Here is an 18,863-nt window from a genome sequence, read left to right on the forward strand (position 1 = left end):
AGATGTCAGCGAGTGGAGGTCATAAAAGCTGAGTAATTGAGCACAAGTGTTCAACAACATCTAATCAATGGAAGAACCCAGCGCTGTGGTTTCACAGCTTTCTGTTAGCAAAATGATCTGAAAAATCACATTAATATTAATAATGTTGAAATTTTACACCACAGCTGTGATTATTTCAGGCTGGTTTCAACATTCAGATGTGTTAAAAAATCTCTCACAGCACCACGAGGAGTTTTGATGTCAGCAGGTACAGAGGAGTGAACGCGTCCCCAGGATGTTTCCAGCGTGGCTCTCTTAAACTAAAAATAACCAGGAATGATTATCTGAGCCCACCACGAAGCACGAGAAGCTTCGTCATCACTTCTCGTCGTGCCAGATGAGTGACAGGATGTGAACGTTTGTTTCCACTGAATGTGGACCTGTAGTGTTTATGGGGGGCTGTTATTTGAGACCCTGACATATTTGACCACACACAGACGTTTTTCTGCAGGGTCAGGAGAAATGTGAGCAAATACCTGAATGATTGGAACAAAGTATGGTTCTCCTTCTTCTTCTGTCTTGTAGAAACGTGCCTGTTTTTCCTCTCCAAGGCAGACCCAAAGTAACTGAAAGCCCTTCTTGAGCCATTTGGAGTTCGTGCGTGATTCTGCTTTGGCGGGCAGCACTCTGAGCTTTACCCCCAGCAGTCAGAATCACTGTTTGTGCTGCTGACGTTGAGTGATGGAAGTTTGAACTCACTGAAGTAGAAGGTTTTTTTCTGTCCGAGTATTTTTACAAGAAGATGCTTGCAGATGACTTTGGGGGACTCTGGGATTTATTAGCTGGAAAACACAGTGGGACAGCAGTGTGAAGCCTCGCCTCTTTGGAGTGTCCTTGGCTGTTCGAAGCGTCAGACATCTGCAAAACTGGTTGAGATTGGCCCTTCTGTTCAACTCAGAGTGCTATTGGCTGCTTTGCTTGCTAGGCTTCATGTGGCAGATGGTGATTGGTTAAATGAGGTGTGTAAAGTTTGAGGCTTTTCCATGTTTTCCATCACAGCCGTGGGAAAATACTTCTGACTTCTCTCAAATGAAACGTTAACGTGATGATACAATGATCATCAATCACGGTCATCATTATTAAACAACCCACGCTTGTTTTGTCAGGAAATAATTCAGATGTTCACTGAACTTCACTGAGCTGCTGTAATTATAGTTTCTGCTTTAATAACAATCACAGTGATTTGCTGATGGTTTGATTTGGGATCAGGATTTCTGGAAGAAAACTTCTTTGTTACTTCAGTCCGTGTACTCGACTGTGAGTCGTTGTTCCTGTTGGGTGTTTTTTCTGCCGTGTCTCGCAGACTGTCCCCATGTACACGTGAATCCAATTAGTGCTTATTATTTTCCTTCGTTGTGTTTTTAAACAGAATCAACACAGAAAAGAAGAAACAAAAGTTTATCAGGATTCCTTTTCAGTTTTCTAACTGATCTGCAGCTTAAATCTCTCACTGGAATAGACTGAAGTGAGCTCCACCGTGTTTGACCTAACATTTGCTGTTATTAGTTAGAGATATTTCAGATCTCCAACATGTTTTTTCTTCCCCCCTCCAGAGGTTATCTCCCTGGGTGGGCTTGAGGAAGATCAACGTGTCGTACTGGGGCTGGGAGGACGTGTCGCCCTTCACCAACACCAGCCTGCGATGGTTACCTGGAGAGCCCAGCGACTCGGGCTTCTGCGCCTACCTGGAGCGAGCAGAGGTGGCCGGGCTGAAAGCCAACCCCTGCACGGCGACCACCGACGGCCTCATCTGTGAGAAACCCGCCGGTGAGATGGAACACTGAAGGAGAGAGAGCAGAGGATAAAGCTCAGATTTGACCCGTTATCTCATGATGTAGCTCGCGCTCAGCTTAATTCTGGCCTTTTCCTCCATTTGTCCCCTTGATCAGGGAGTCCGCAGAGTCAGAGCGCTCGTCCCTGTAAGACGCCCTGCTCTCTGCGCACCACCTGTGCCAACTGCACCAGCCAGGCCATGGAGTGCATGTGGTGCAGCAGCACGCAGCGCTGCGTCGACTCCTCGGCGTACGTCATCTCCTTCCCCTACGGCCAGTGTCTGGAGTGGCAGACCCAGGACTGTACCGGTGAGACGGGGAGAAACCAGATGGGGGTGATGTTGGAGCTGAGGGGTGGAGATCAACAAATATATATCAGACTGGGCTCAGGAGTGGGTGTTAGGTCTGTTTCTGTGTGTTCAACACATCAACAAATGTAGGAAAAACTTTGCTCATTGGCCACTTGCTGGCTTTTTCAAGGCGTTCACAGTCTTTCCAATCCTTACAGACTGATTGATGTGGATGAAACACCTGGAAAAAAGGTGTAAGATCTGTGTATTATCGTTGTGTCCTCTGAACATGATGTCGACTGAGAAAGGATAGAGGTTATAGGAGACAGAGACAGATGTTGAATGAGGTGGTGGTAGTCGTACAGCTAGAGTATGTTGAGGGAACATGGAGTCATTGTAGACTCCTATTGATCCCTTTCTTATCAGCAGTCAGGTCTCTGCCTCTCTCACACACACACACACACACACACACACACACACACACACACACACACACACGCACACAGTACCTTTTCCGTAGCCACAGGGCAGAAAATCGATCATCTACAGCGACACACCGCTGACTCGATATGAAGTCCTTGCTGCTGTCTCTAAACATTTCTCTCATATTAACACCTTCCTCAGGCTGCTGAAGGTTTTTCACTCTCACCGCTGCTCCTCCACCGTGCTTCTGTTTGAGTACATACCTGTGTGCAGGTGTGTTTGTGTACGTGAGACAGGTGAGGGATTGTGAGCCGTGAAACAGATAACAAGTGGCCAAGCTGCCAGGCCCTGCTGAAGCCTCTCTGAGCTCGCAGCTTATGATGATTTCCTTTGTTTTATACTGTAAATGGTCATGAAAGGATTTCCTGTCTGAATATCATGTCTGTTAAAACATACCAAAACACATCCTTGACTTCCATTAAAAAAAGGACTTACTGTCGTAGAATAGAAAGAGCCAAAGACACCGACCTGAGGCATCATCTGTGGTCTGTCTTTAAGAACAGTGAGAATTACATGCAGCAGGTTTTAAATGAATACATCTCATTATAGAATAAATTGAATCAAGAGGACACACTAGAAAAACTTTTATTTTGTGTGCATGTTAAATTATTTGGTGTTTTTTTTAAATCACTGGTCGTCCAGACAGCGAGACGCAGTGGCTGCATGATTTAACGAACCTAACGAAGGCGATGTTCATTGTTTGTAAAAGCTAAGGACATATTTTATTCTGCTGTTGAACAGCAGAATATTCCCCTGAGGCCAGACTTTTCATCTGTGCTTGTGGTCTTTTGTTGGACAAAGCGTGGTTGCAGCTTCAGAAACAGATTTTTGTCTTGTGACTGGTGATTATTATTCCTCGCTGGTGCCGGTCGTCTGAGTGCAGACAGCTCTCCAGCCTACTGTTAGCAAAGCCAGATTGTTTTCCCTTCTTTCCTTTTACCTTCATTGCTTACATAATGGCACCGTTTCCTTTTCTCCTTTATTATTCATGTCTCAGCTGGATGGCAGAAGGTGTGTAGGATGCTTCTGTTCTGCTGCTTTGTACCTTTGTCGCTCAAAGTACGGCATATAAACATGACATTTTTTAGACTTTTTAACTTCTCAGGTGCAGCACTGTTGCTTTTCCCAGTCCAGCACTCTTTGTATAGTGTTTCATAGTTAACTTTCTGCTTCACTTCTCTTGCTTATGGATTAATCGTGTCTTGTTTTGGATCCAGGCCTGCAGGGTACAGCTGAAGGATTCATGACCTCGGCTTTGGGAGCTGCTTTCACAAAAATGAATGTTTGTCTGAGGATCCAATTTCAACTGGGTCATTTCTTTATCAGATAAATTTAGCCCAAGGCTTTGTGTATCGCTCCCATTTTTCATGTTGGCTGGAGGCTAACTACACACTCCTCAACACAACCTCTTGAAATAATTAGCTCAAGCGTTGCCCCAGCAGTCAGATTTGAAAGTTTTGGGAGCTTTTCCAATGCAAGCCTAATTGTGCAGTGCTATGTTTGCACTTATAAGATGGACTTTCATCAGCTTACATGAAGTCTGAGCTTCACTCTGCATTTATTTAGTTTTTTTTCAGCCTCTCACCTTTCTGCCTCCAGCATCTGCTCCCTAAGGTCTTCCACCTGCAGCTGTATGGCAGTGAATATAGTAACTGTAAATTATTCCATAAATGAAACTTTTCACTCTAGAAGTTGTCAGCTTGGCAGCACTGCTCTCTGCATCACGTGTGAGGTCAGTGTTCGCTTCTGCTGTATTTCAGCCACTGTGGACGCCCACACTCGTGCTGATCTATCCTGTTGGTGCTGCTGGCAGTTGTTTTTTTCATTGTTGTTCAGTAGATAGAAAGACTCAGAAAGACTGGACTGGAGAACGACTGCAGTGAAACCCCTGCGAGCTGAGAGCTCATAACGCTGCTCATCAGCATGAAAGTGTTATAATGTGAGTCAGTGATTACAAAGTGGACACCAGCAGCCAAAGAAGAGAAACAAGCATTCAGCAAATGTCATGCCATCACTAACAAGTGAGTCCCCTTTAGCCTCAAAGCTTAACGTCGCTGAACTCACAGAGGACACAATTACCAACTGAAACATGGACTCACATTTCCGAAAGTATCACCCGATGCATGTTATGAAGTGAAGCAGTAACGAGTGGCCACGCCGCCGCCGGGCAGACAGGAAGCTCCACCACACACACACAAAAGGTTTCCTCCACAGATCTGTCTGAAACCACCCAAACTGCAGCCGTGTGGTACAGAAACGTCAGCGTCCTCAGTCACACAGCTGTGTTGATTCTGGACTCCAGATCTCATAATGAAACAATGACTGAGGTTAAATGACTGTCTGCAAGCTTTGATTTGACGGTGCAAACAGATCAACAAGCTTTTTCACACACTGTAAAAAGTGTAAAGGCAGTGAGTGTATTGCATGTACAGTACTGTATACAGTCTGGAATTGGGAGTTTTTGTAAAATTGTGTTCTGTATGTGTAACGGACTTCAGCTCTTCCTCTAGTCTCTAACACAAAGCTAAAGGTCAGCACTTACACCGTGCTCTGAAACAAAACAATGAAAACATGTCGCTGTCTTCGAGCATATGGAGGAACACAAATATTAGGAACACCTTTCAGTCCAGAAACAACAAAAGCAGCCAAAGCGCAGCCTCAGAATGACCTTAGAGATGAACAAACACCCCTCTGCTCTGCCACAGCTGCGACAATCAAATGGTGCCGATGGTTATGTGGCTGTAGCTGCTCTTGTATTGGTTTAGCCCCACAGAGAAACGGTCTGATTGTGTGTTTTCTGTTCCACACGATGTCTGCCTGCCGTCCCGTAGCTTCACATGCTACGAGAAGAGCGAAGCACAAGGCAGCTTATGGCTCCTACACTTGATGTATTATGTATAGGTGCTCACAGATCTGTATGCTACCGGCTTCAACGACGCTAACTGTCAAATACTGTAGGAGCAAATGGATTGCACAAGATGAAGCCAGGCGATACGTGCTGTCCAGGGACAGCAAACGTCAAACCCGTAGTGATGAACAGAATGTGGCACTGAGACGTTTGTGCTGAGAGAATATTTGATAAGGTGAAAAGTCCCCCAGCAGATAGCCGAGGTTCCTCAGATCATCCGTCATGTGTTGTATTTAGGCATCCTTGAGGTTGTTTCTGTCAATGAAGACGACTAATATCCTGAATTCAGTGGAGCCACGTATTTCGGGAAGGTTTTGGAAAGCAGCACAAAGTAGAGTTTATATCACATGAATCACATGGTGGACGTTACGCCATATAGCAGCCAGCGCCTGAGCCATGTTGTGCTTAATGTTTGTTGTTGACAGAACTTTAAAGGCATTAAGGCTCTCGGTCTCCAAGTGACGACAGCAGCTGAAACCGGCGGAGATGCAAACTCACGTCCTCTCGGATTTGACCCAGTTACTTCTTTTATGTTCATTCCCATTTCCATGGTTGATAGAAACTCTACAGACATGGCGTTCCCTGATTTTGAGCAAAAACATTCTGAAAGTTGAGTTGATATGTTTGTCAGCTGGTTGGTCAGCTGGTCAGTGCACCGCTTTGGTCCAGACTGAACTGTTTTGGGAACTATTGGATGGATTGCCCTGAAATCTTGTGCTGACATTCATGCTTCCCAGAGGGATGAATCACACTGACCTAATGACTCCCCTGATTTGACTTTTTGGATTCTCACAACGTTGTTTACATGAAGATCCCTTTCTGACACCATCCTCTAACGGATTTTCACCAAAAAACCAACTTTATAAAATACGGCTGGTCTGTATTTTAGTTGTCAACGAATCACTGGAAGAGACCCAAACGACAGCGTCCGAGTTGGTGTCCAACCCTCATTTCTTCCTAATAATTTAAATCTTTTTCGACAACAGTTGACCTCTGTAGCACTGAGTGATGATATATATCAGGCTTTGGATTCACAGACAGTCACTGGCAGTGGGATCAGTTCATTGCTGTTGTTTGAGGATTTGCTGCCGGTATCCTTTAAACTCCACTAACTTGGCCGTAGACTCTTGTTTCAATTCTATCTGTTGAATTTTCACTTTGCGTCTAAAGTTGCTCTGTTCATCTCTGTTCTCCTCCTGTTAAATTTGCCAGCACTAAGTCGTAATTTAATTGCAGTAAAGTGCAATAAATGGAAATTGAATTACAGCGGTGCCTCTTGGCTCACCCCCTGTCGTCAGCACAGGAGTGTTTGCTGCTGAGCTGTGGATGTAAACACGCAGTGAAAACAGAATAATCACCCTTATTACAAGAAATTAGAGGAGCATTAACATGTAAGCCACTGAAGTGCAGAAATCAGCGTCCCAGCAGTCGACAGTCTGTCAGCAGCTTCATCTCTGGACCGTGGTGAGATCACGTTTGCTTTTTAATCCTGAAATATGTTTCTCACCCTCATGAGAAATCCAGCACCATCCAAAGGGACGCTGACTCTACAAACAGCCTGGAGCTAATGTCATGTAATAGCACAAGGTGCAGCTAAATCTTTGGTGCTGTTAACTAAAACTAAAGCCATGTTCACGCTGCAGGCGTTGCTTGAATGTCACACTTTCCTCTCTAATCCTCATCCACGAGTCCACGAGACGACACGAGACAATAACCTCTCGTATTGCTTCTCATGTGGAGCACGGATGAAGCCGGATTGTCAGAAATGCTATTAAAAACTGGAGAAGGCTCAGGCGAAGAGAAAACACAGCAGGTAAATGATATTATCTACACAAAGCCGTTACGTACGCGAACATCTGAGGACTTAACATTTCCGGTCTACGCAGGAATTTGTTTTTGCCTACAGCCTTTCAGATCTGTGTGAGCCGCTTTTACCCGTCATTTAGTGTCCTCTGGGCTGTTTCATCATGTCTGTGGCATGCAGTCGCTGATTTTAAGGTTTCATAAATGAATCGCAGTCAAGAGCTGCAAATGCACCCTGCAGCGTGTGTTTAGGGAGGCTTTTTCTATGGATATATATGTAACTGCATCGGGATATGGCGGCGGCTGTGGGTCAGGTGGTAGAGCCGTTGGTCAGTGGTTCGATCCCGGCCCCTGCGGGCCACATGTGGGAGCGTCCCTGGAAACATATTGTGTCATTGCCATCCATTTACCATGAATTTTAAGGTATGAGAGGAGTCTGGTGCTCTCTGGCCTCGTGTTTGTGTCTTTTACCAGGTGTTCGTTAGCAGTTTGCCAGTGACAAACTTTTCATAAAAAAGGCTCCGGGTTGACATGAAGTAACATCATCTGCAGAGGTCGGTTCTCATGAGATTTAAATTCAGGGATGGAGCGTCTGCATCTGGATGTGATGTTGTGACTGTTTAAACAGGTCGCTAAAGATAGAAACGAGACAAGAACACATTTTCTACACAGCGTTTAATTGTGTTTGCAGCCTGAGGTCGCTTGCATCAGCAACATGGTTTTTTTTCTGGCTCATTTCTGCAAATTGGTGAAGACTGGATGAAATTTTTAGAAGAGGTAAAAACAGTTTTGCCAGAAATTCGAAATAGCAGTAGAGCGAGCGAGGCAGGAAAGGGCTCGACTAACAGTGAGGGATCCAGTGAAGTGAGAGTGAAACCTTTAAAGTTCTACGATGTCAAATGACCCTCACATATACATTTTCATATATTCTGTATGTTTGTCACCTAAAGTATTGACTGATTTGAGGAAAAGTTTGAGAAATACGCCTGTTTGCACAAAAGCCGCTATTTTCCACAGTTTGAAAATATATCAGCAAAGACCAATGACAGACGAGCGCAGTCACTTTGAAGTGACCAATCAGGTGAGGACAGGGCTCCCGTTAAAGTGACGGAGAGAAGTCGTGTCGATGAAGCAAAAGCTGTGCTGGCGCTGCGACATGTGACCTGACCTGGAGCGACACAAACTGCCACAAAACTGGTGAAAATTGGATCTATTAAGTCAAAGCCAAGCAAAGAATTTACTGACATTAAGATGTGAAGGTTTGGCGCTTAAAAAGTGTGGCTTTACAAAGAGCGGCTGCCAATTTTCTGCTATTTGAGTCACATTTTTAAACGATAAACAGGCCTGGTATATTTATTGGATATTAAAGTCTGCTCTTGGGTATGTAAATATGTGCTTTTCCAGCAGAGGAAACCCTACTGTGTGCTGGATTAGGGATATTCTGTTGAACTGCCTCTCTTTGAACTGTTGACTATAGTGGAGATCCAGTGAGTTGTCTGAGGAGTAAAAGGAGAGAGGAAATAAGGGGAGGCAAAAGAAAAACTGGAGGGGAGAACACAGTGGGGGAGAGACAACGAGAGGAGGAAGATGAAAACAAGAGGAAGAGCACCATCCTTAGTGATTTCATCTGAGCCTAAAGTGTTTTAACGTAATCCATAAAAAATCAAATTAAATCAGAATGACAGGAAATGAGGGGTCGGGGGGGGGGTACAGTGCCGAAGAAAGTGCAAGAGGGGGAGACGGCTCAGAGAATAGAGAAGATGCAAAAGAGGTGGATGAAAATGTGGCAGAGAGGAGATAAAAGAGTGAATGTGAGAACGGGAGAGCAGAAGTTTGTAATTATAAAAAGGGAGAGAGAACAAATGAATCAGCATCAGCACGGCTGAATAATGCAACGAGGGGCTTACAAACACATGGGGGGGGCGGGATTCGGGTTCAGCTCGAACATCTGTGGCTTATGGAAATGGCTCGTGTTCAAAAGAGAAACAACTTCTGGTAAAAATGCTAATTTCACTCGACGCTGCGTTTGAATCATCTCGCCGGGCTTTAAGAAACAACACCTCACATAACTTCTCTCAACCTTTTGGTCGTACACGCCAAGATACCCACCGAGTGTTCGGTTTCTCCCCGTCTGAGCGCGTATTCCCACCTTCGCTTTGTAGACTAGAACTTCTTATGACAGCTGACGTGGAGAAGAAGAGCAAAACAAGACTGAAAGCTTCCGATCGAGCTGGAAAGTTTCTCGTCGTGTCGCCTGTCGACTGCTCTCTGCTCGCTCAGTCGACAGAAGGAGGCCTTCACTGGAGGTTTTCCTTTGCCATACCATAAAAACAAAATGTGTCATTTTTAATTTGCACCAGTAAAGTGTTTTTGAATGTCACGTCCACTTTCTGAATACAAATGCGTCTGTGGACACGTGGAGCGGAGCGGCAAGCAAAAGTCAATTTCTTTAGAAATGCTGAGGGTCAGAGAAAAGGTGGAAACAAATGATGACAAGTGTATTCGAGGAGGAAGATTATATCACTAAAGGCTTTTATTGTGTTTGTGCTTTGTTTGAAGCTCTTTGGATTAACTATGCTACAGTGGGAAGGACAGAATATGCCTGAAAGACACTTTACTTTCAGCTCTAATGTGACTGTGGGACGTCTTTCATAGGACACTGCAGACTCACAGACATGGCTGCAGTTTAAAGGCACGTGCAGAAATACAGTTTGACTGTATTAAAGGTCCTTATTCATCATTCAGGTCAGTTCATCACAGCTGGTTTAAAAGACGAATAAATATAGACCTAAAGACACGATGAATTGAAAACAGGACGTTGTCCTGTGTTACTGTGGACATTTAATCTAATCAAGCATCACAGGTGTCCCTCCTGTCTTCAACTGGTATTTTATCGCTTTATATTTACCAGTGATGGTTTATTGGTTATTCCCCTCCGCAGGATCTATGAGACAGACAGAAAAAGTCTCAAAGTGGTACAATGGACTAACTTTTGCTCACTTGTCTCTAATCTCGTCTCCAGCCCAGAACTGTTCAGGTCTGAGGACGTGTGCAGACTGTTTGGAGCGGGCGGAGTGCGGTTGGTGCGGTGACCCCAGTAACACCGGCAGGGGCGTTTGCATGGAGGGCTCCTACCGAGGCCCCCTGAAGCCTGCGAACGCCAGGGCCGGACCCCGAGAGCGAGACAGACTACGGGACAGGGACATGGTGCTGGACCAGAATCTCTGTTTGTCTGATAGAGGCTACAACTGGGCCTTCATCCAGTGTCCAGGTGAGAAGACTACCTGAACAGACCACAGTCCACTGAGTACAGCATCAGAGCTGAAGTGTGACGTGCGTCTTCATCAAAGCTCATCAGGTGACAGCAGGTTACTGACAGAGGACAGAAGCACCAACGTGACCTCAGTAGATTTGAGAAACACCTCTCACAAGCCACAGCCGGCGAGAAGACACCTGCTCAACAAAACATGAACACGATGATCTCAAAGGATTCGTGTACTTTTAGGCTGATAGACTAACACTGTGTGTGTCTGTGTGTCCGTGCGTCTGTGTGTCTGTGTGTCTGTGCGTCTGTGTGTCTGTGTGTCTGTGTGTCTGTGCGTCTGTGCGTCTGTGTGTCTGTGCGTCTGTGTGTCTGTGCGTCTGTGCGTCTGTGCGTCTGTGTGTCTGTGCGTCTGTGCATCCATGCGTCAATGCGTCTGTGCGTGCTTCCAGCGTGTCAGTGTAATGGTCACAGCAGGTGTGTGAACGGCAGCGTGTGCGAGCACTGTGGGAACCTGACGGCCGGGACGCACTGCCAGAGCTGCATGCCCGGTTATTATGGCGACCCCATCAACGGAGGGAAGTGCAACGGTGAGTCCAGAGTTCACGGTTTGATGTGTGCTCATGTTTGGTTTGAGCATCGACAGCATGTTGGTTCATGCAAGAAGACCTCACATCCTTTATTGTTTCTGTCTAATCTTCAAGTTTTACTCTTTAAAAATCTGTCAGAGCCTGATGATTGAACTTCAGATCATCTGCTTTGACATATGTTTTTGTTGTTTTAATGTTCTCTTAAAGGGAAACAGCAGATACACAGTTTATCTAAAATGATTCCTTAAATAAGTCGATTTCTACGGAAGCTGAGAAGGGCCGTGCTCACCGTTGTTTTTTTTTAAATGCTGCTGTCTCAAGGCCTCAAGTTGATTATTTCCTTATCCTGAGAAAAAACATTTTTTTATCTCAAGATCATGAAATAATCAATTTATCAGAAGAAAACAAAAGGTCGTTCGCTCTCATGACTTAATAATATAATGACACGATGTTCATCAGGCATCAGGAGGGCCAGCCTGCTTCCTGACGACCGGAGCAGCTAATTAGATCTGAAAATGTCAAATCAAAGAACGGCGGTTATTGATCGACGCGTCAGACTCTACTTAACACACTGTGAGTTTCTCTTACAGTAATTAGCTGTAATGTAAATACTCACATATCACTGGAAAAACATTCTTACAGCAAAGTTCATGAAAGGTTTTTATGGTTTGTGTGTGTCATAATTCACTCGAATGAATCTTATGAAGTCGTTTGCTCGTGATGAATTAACTTGTTATCTTGATAAGACTTTTTTGATCCCATATCAGGGAAATTAGGTCATTACAGCCAGCGAGTATTACAAAGAGCAGAAACAGTTGAGATAGGAAAGTATAGAGGACACAGAATAGAAGTTCAGCTGTGTACATGTACAGTTTGTACAGATTATACAAATACTAAATACCATAAAAATACTACTGCCCATAGAAATATTATTGCCAATATTCTCAGGAGGAAACTATCATTGTCATGTGTTGTACTGCTGTTGCATAGAAAGGACACTGAGGAATTGACCCCTTTTCATGAGAAAATTAGCTTCATTATGTCGAGCTAAGAAAATAATTAACTCAAGGTAACCAATAAGAAAAGACATCGTTGAAAGCGTGGCTGCTCTCGGCCTCCGTACATTTCTCTGGGAAACCAGTTTGCTTTAAGAAAACAAAGTTTTTACAGAACTCAGTCACAGAAATGACTAAATATAGAGAATCCCCCTTGAAGCTGTGTGCCGCCTTCACTCCTTCCTCTGAACTGCTTTCATAGAAATCATGAGCCAATCATGAGAAACACGACTGATGGCAGCAGACAGCGCTGTAGTGGACACGAGCAGCCTGAAGGGGGCAGTGTTTAAAAGCTGTGTGCTCTGCTCTGTGGAGCTGGTGGGAGCAGCAGAGCACTGGCGCAGTGATAAGGGAAACTGGAATAGTTTGGACTGGGCTGTGGCGTGCAGACACTGGGAGCAGCAGCTGAAGCTCAGCTCAGGCTCTGCTTCCTTCTCTGGTTGCTTCCAGCGAGCGGCGGACAGGTTTTGACTCTGAGAAATATGCTGCTGATGCAGGAAAACGCTGGCACACGTGCTGTATGTGCATCCATATTGGTCTGCGTGGAATGTGTCCGTCAGCAGTTTCTTCGTGCTTTGTTTTGCCTCATATGGAAATAATCACAGCAGATCCCATTGTTGGAAATGTTAACAACAGATTATGTGTGTGGGTTCGATGATGGAAAGCAGACGCCACAGGAAAACGGGTGTGTGTGTGTGTGTGTGTGTGTGTGTGTGTGTGTGTGTGTGTGTGTGTGTGATGTGGGGGGGGGAGGGGGGGAGGGCGATATGGGCCTCGTTGGGAGGAAACATCAGAAATGGGAGAGCGTAATGAATGAATGAGTGACTGCTGGAGTGTGAGCGGGTGAGGGAGAGAGGGAGGTGCAGTGACATCAGTCTCGCTGTGACAGATGTGCGTTTTGGCTTGGCGGCGGCGGCGGCGTGACATTAAATCGCTCTTAATCATTTTCTTATTTCCTGAGTTGACTGGTGTCTCCGTCCCTGGCGGCTTGTCGCGGCGAGCGCGGCGCTGATAGATGCACGCCGCTCCTCGCCTCCACGCAGGACGGCCTCTGATGCACTTTGGCTTTCCTTGCAGTATTTTTCTTGTCTCTCCGTCCTCTCTGTCTCTGTCTCTGTGTGGTTTTGTCTTTCTCCTCTCTGGATCGTCCTCTGGTCACATCCTCCCTGCTCCTTCTCTCCCCACATGCTCCATTCTTGATGCCTCTTTCATGCCTCCTTTCCTTGTGTGCTTCATGCTTTCCTCCTTCATCCATTCTCGTCTTCATTTTCTTTTTCTTTCCTTTTCCTCTCCTCCTTGCACTGCCCTCTCCTCTCTTTTGCTTTCTTTTCCCCCTCATCGGCTCTCCTCTCATCTTCTCTTTCCTTTCCTTACCTCTTTCCATTTCTTTCTTTTCTTCTCATCCTTCTTTTGTTGTTACCTCCTCCTCTTCATTCATTACCTTTCCTCTCTTCCTCTCCCTTTTCTCCCCCTTGTTTCTCCTGCCCTCCTCTCCTCTTGGTCCATTTCCTTTCCCAGTAATGTGCTGGTTAAACTGGACTCATCCATCCACTCAGTCCTGCTTGCACTTATTGCCTCATTTTCCCCTCTTTTACTTCCTCCACACCTCCGTCATCCCTCTTTCTGTCTCCGTCTCCCTCCACCTCTCCTTATATTAAAGGACCGCTAGATTTACCTTGGACTAAACTGTTGGGAGGCAATGATGTGTGGCCGATTAGAGGACTGAATGATAGAGAGACAGGCAGAGGAAAAGGCCTCGGCTCGTAGGGTTATAAAGAGGATGGAAGTGTGAGAAAGGCGGTGGGGGGAGGAGGAGAGGAGTGAGGGAGGAGGGATGAGAGTCAAAGACAAGCTGACAGAAAGCAAAAGAGATAAAAGCATGTGGTGAGATACACAAGGTTAATATCGGTGGAAAAGAACAGTCGCCCTTGGACGGAGAGACGATGAAGAAATAGAGGAGGAGATGGAGGGATAAATAGAGGGGAAGAGATGGAGGACAGACAGAGGAGAGGGGAGTCTGTCCGTTCCCCTGTCCCCGTGACAGATGATTAACTAACCTTGTCAAATCTGGATGAAGTGTGCGTCTGTGTGTGTGTGTGTGCAGGGCATTAATGTCCCTTTTCTCCGAGTGTACCGCTCACCTTGTCCCACGCACATACGAAATCAAACGCACCCACAGCAGCCTCCAGAGCCGCCGCTGACGCCGTGCTGGATGTCTGTTTAGACTCTGAGTCGCTCAGAGGAGGACGTTCATTTCAGCGGCTGACGGGAACGCTGCATGTTTTTATGAACATCCTGGGAGTCTTTGTTCTGCTGATTTCTCCTCTAGTTTTTATTACAGCGCAGAGACAGACGGATGTTCTCCAAACATTTTTTTAATCATATTTATGATGGAAGGGCTGTGCTGGAGTTTACTGGCTTGCTTTGCAGATAGAAACATCCGCAGCTGGAAGCAGCACAGCTTCGGTTGTTGTGCGGTCGGGTGGTTTGTGGTTTGCTTAATGGCACGTTAAGAGTGGTGCTTGAGGATAAGGGGGAGTTAAGGTGGATTTATGCGTCTTTGTCAGGGTCTTACAGAGGATATGGGCTGAGGCTCTGGAGCTCCTCCACACGGGTCAACGTAGATGTCACAGCTGAAGAAGTGCTCCAACAACGCACAGTTCATTCTGATAATTGATTGATATCAGTCAAACACATGGAGCCGTTTCCTCACACGTTGCAGCTTTTGTGTTTGGTACTAAGTTAAATACAATGTGAAGATGTCAAATGATCAATCAACATAGAAACATTTTCTGATTTCCTCCACAAACCTGCCCTTCATCACTGCTGAGCTCAGAAGGTGAATGAAAGGATGAAAAGTACACAATCACTGAATAATACAGCTTAATATGGGCCGCTGTGACGCATTCATCTGGTGTCGAGGCGGTTATCTGACAACCGATGGGTTAAACTACACTAAATGAAAAATCAGAAGCTGTTTGAAGACGAGTCCTCTCTTATGGTAGATGGATAAGAAACCCAAACTGCCAAATTAAAGATCATTGATAACTCTGATTGTTGCTTTTAGTTGTAGCACTTTCATAGAATATTGTGGAAGTGAGAAAGCTGATTTCCTTCTTTGCTCTGTGTGGCAGGGATGCTGGTGAGTAATCTGATTACTTAGAAATTGAATGTTAGAAAGGGTTTTGGAATAATCAAAAGGTCGTAGTTCACAAACGGGTTTCCTGAGTGCTTGTCTTCATGCGGATCCTCACAGTCATCTGGACTCTTCAGTACGGATGATCTCGTCCTTTAAACGCCTTCAGTAATGGAGGATTTTTCCAGCAGAGCTCAGGTGTAGGGAGGCTTCACCAGCAGCAGCGGACCACCGAGCCCCCGTGCTTCCCTCTGAATTGTCTTCCAGGCAGACTTCAGCTTGTATTACTTCTTCTTGTGCTTGTTATCTTTTGCTACACAGTCCTTCAGCATATAATGCTCCTCTGCCATCGGCACCTCACGCTGAACACTTTTATTGCTTCCATAAATTTTGCATGATTCACATCAGCCCCCCCCCCCCGCTCTGATACTCTATCTCTCTCTGCAGTCCCTCTCTTACGCTCGCTGGCCGTCTCTGAAGACTCTCAGTCATGCCATCGTGTGATGCATAGAAACACGACTTGAGTCAAAGGTTGTTGTCGTGTCTCGAGGACGTCGTCAGTGAGCCGAGTGCTTCGGTCCAGTTCAGGCCTGCGCTGGACTTCAGGTGTTCAGTCCCTTGTTTGTCCAACGGGAAAAGTAAGGAATAAAATCAATAGATCGATTAAAACAAGATGAAAATCTTAAAAGAATAAAAGATGCATCAGTGCAGGTGTTATTGATTCCTTGGAGCAGAGAGAGGAGTGCTTGGTGTGTGCTTTGTTTCTCTGGTTCTGTCGTGAGGACTCAGCTGGAGGCAGACATCTTCTTCCCAGTCCAGCCTGTTTTTTCCAGTCTGATGGAGACCAGTTGCTGGATGTTTTTGTGCTCCTGCAAACGCTCGCTGTCACTTTTCACAGATTGTTCACAGAATCAGCCTTTGTGTGGCTTGTTGTCAGCAACAAAACAAGCTCTGCAGGAGGAGCAGTCTTAACCTTCAGCTCTCACTTCAGACGTCTCGGCTGAAGTCTTTGTCGGTCATTTGGGTCATTTTGTGAGTGACAGATTACCTGTTCTGTGCAGGTATGAGCAACATTAGAGTGTGTTCATACCGTCCCAACACCGGCAGTTTGTGTCTTCACTAAGAAAGTCAGATCACAGGAGTTCACGTGTCAGCCAAACGGAAAAAATAGATGTTTTTAGCACACAAACGACCAACGCTGTTGAGGGGTGGTCCCAGCAGCTCATGCTTTGCCAACCCCTCCCTCCGTCCCCTCGCTGTCTCTGCCATGCGGCTCTAATTTCAAGGTTTTGATGAACTGCCTGTAAGCGGGGAGCAGCAGCAGGAGATCTTTGTACATTTAGAGATGTTGAGTGCTGTCTCTGCAACAAGCAGAGACTGTGTGTGTGTGTGTGTGTGTGTGTGTGTGTGTGAGTGTGTGAGATGGATCACACACAGCCAGCTGTTGTTGAGCTTTAGCAGCAGAATGGGACGCTGCCTGCAGTGTTGCTCCATTCAGTCTTCTCTGCGGAGACGTTGCCAAATCCACCCTCACCTGCCGTCTTAAGAGTGTGTGTGTTTGTGTGTGTGTGCGTATTTGTGCTTTTAAACACACTTGTGTGTGTTCGTGTACCTGTGGAGCCTTGTGGCAGAATTGCAAACTACCCAACATTCTTAGCGGCATCCAGTCATCTTCCCTCTGGCAGCTCTATTCCTGGAGTCTGACTGGTCAACATGTGAACGCACAGACAAACAGAAAGACACGCACGCACCTACACACTGCCACACACATGCAAACGGCTCTGTAAATATGATTTTAAACGGCTTGTGAATCCCTTTTGATCTCCAGTCAGCTGCAGCGGTGACTCACGTCTTGTCTCCAATAAGCTGCTTTGAGATAGTGTGTCTTCATTTATGGCTCGCCGCTCACGCTGACATTAACCAGCACACAATGAGCATCAGCAGCTCCTGTGCTATGTAGGACAAGCAGTAACGTTGAGCAGTGCAGATGCAACCACATAGAGAGCCACAGTGTAGAGCTGAAGGCGAATTTGACCAAATAAAGTTTTAGTGCAGGGCTCTCAGGTCAGACGAGGTGGAGAAACGCTGCATTCGAGGCTTTAAAATTCAATGAGGACCATGCAGAGGAGCGTCGCCTCTCAGCTTCTAAAATCATTGATCGTCCTGTGGATGACAGAACAAATTACATCTGGAAAATCTCACACCAAATTTGTGGCATAGTAAACAAAGGCTGTGAGTTCAGGACGACAGAGAGAGGGCATTGATTCACAGATGACACGCTGTGCTTGTTCCAGTAATGCTACACATCCAGCAGAGCAGCGTTTGGAAGCTTTAAGTGATGAGCTCATGCTTTTGGCCTGGCCAGGTGATGCTGCCCGCTCACCTGAACACTCAGCTGCTGTTCCACGCTCTCCTGCAGGAACATTCAGTCATGTACTGACTGAACTTGTGTGAGGCTGCATTTAGCAAATCTGCCATCACATCAGGTCGGCAAACATGTTCGTTTTGATTATTGGAGTGTTGCACTGTAGCTCACATGGTCTTTAGTAAGTAAATATATTTCTGTTTTTTTAATCGATTTCTCGAAGTCAAGAAGAAGTCTCAAAGAATTGAAAATCCAGTGGAAATCTGCCTTAAATCAGTGTTTTATTTTCATGTTGTGATGAAGGACTGGATTGATCCTTTGAGATGCATCTGCCTTAAAGACGGACGCGATGACTGAAGCTGTTAAATATTTAAAGTTCTGCTGAGGGAAGGAAACCATATTCAAGACCTCTTTGATGCCATAAGACCGTCGTGAAAACCTTTCTTTCTCTTTGTATGCTCACACATATGATGTGTGTGTTTATGTATATTACTTCATGTTTGCCCCTTTGCCCTCGACCCCTCACAGCTACATCCCATCATTAAACAGTAAAAAGCCCTGTCCTCCCTTATCGTCTGTGGGGACGGACAAAGGAAAAGCAGGAGTCAGCTGTAGGTGGAGGGTGACATTGATGATGATGAAGGTGATGAGAAATATTCATGGAGATGAGCGTGTGATTAATCAGCAGGGTTGAGAGGCGCAGTGAAGGCGAGGGGGTTTGAAAAGTATGACATTTTCAAAGCATCATGGGAAAAACTGCAGAGCTGAGAGGCAGCAGAAACACCAGTTTACAATCATTTAACATCTTTATTGTGTTGATTTGATTTGGTTATTTTATTTCTTTCTACATTTTGTAAGAAAAGAAGTGAAAACGTACATTTTGAAGGCCTTTGTTCCCAATAATTCTCTTTATATTCATCGATTCTGCAGCACCAGATTTTCCATTTCAGACCTGATCCGTGCTGTAATTAACGAGCTTCAATAAAAGGCACTTTAATAAAAATGTTTCACCGAACATTCAAAAACATCGTTTCACGTAATCGACTGCAGGGTTTTGGATAATTATCAACACTCTGTTTGGTGAGTGGGTTGAAATTCCGGTGTCGTAATATCAGAGTATAGACTGTTTCATGTGGATGGGAAAGTTGGTGAATGTGTCC

The 18,863-nt window shown here is 45.5% G+C and overlaps 1 protein-coding gene across 3 annotated transcripts in view; it reads left to right on the top strand.

Annotated features, from left to right (window-relative positions):
• Positions 1-18,863, top strand: part of atrnl1a (attractin-like 1a) — a 212,404-nt gene that overhangs the window by 61,734 nt on the left and 131,807 nt on the right. For all 3 annotated transcript variants that reach the window (XR_013077819.1, XM_076743654.1, XM_076743655.1), the window contains 4 exons: positions 1,593-1,806; positions 1,929-2,120; positions 10,318-10,566; positions 11,010-11,147. Coding sequence is in view for 2 of the 3 variants with exons in the window: in XM_076743654.1 (XP_076599769.1) it covers positions 1,593-1,806; positions 1,929-2,120; positions 10,318-10,566; positions 11,010-11,147 (793 nt within the window). In the remaining variant the exon portion in view is untranslated. The remainder of the gene's footprint in view (positions 1-1,592; positions 1,807-1,928; positions 2,121-10,317; positions 10,567-11,009; positions 11,148-18,863) is intronic.

Source organism: Chaetodon auriga, chromosome 11, assembly GCF_051107435.1.
Source record: "Chaetodon auriga isolate fChaAug3 chromosome 11, fChaAug3.hap1, whole genome shotgun sequence".
NCBI lineage: Eukaryota > Metazoa > Chordata > Actinopteri > Chaetodontiformes > Chaetodontidae > Chaetodon > Chaetodon auriga.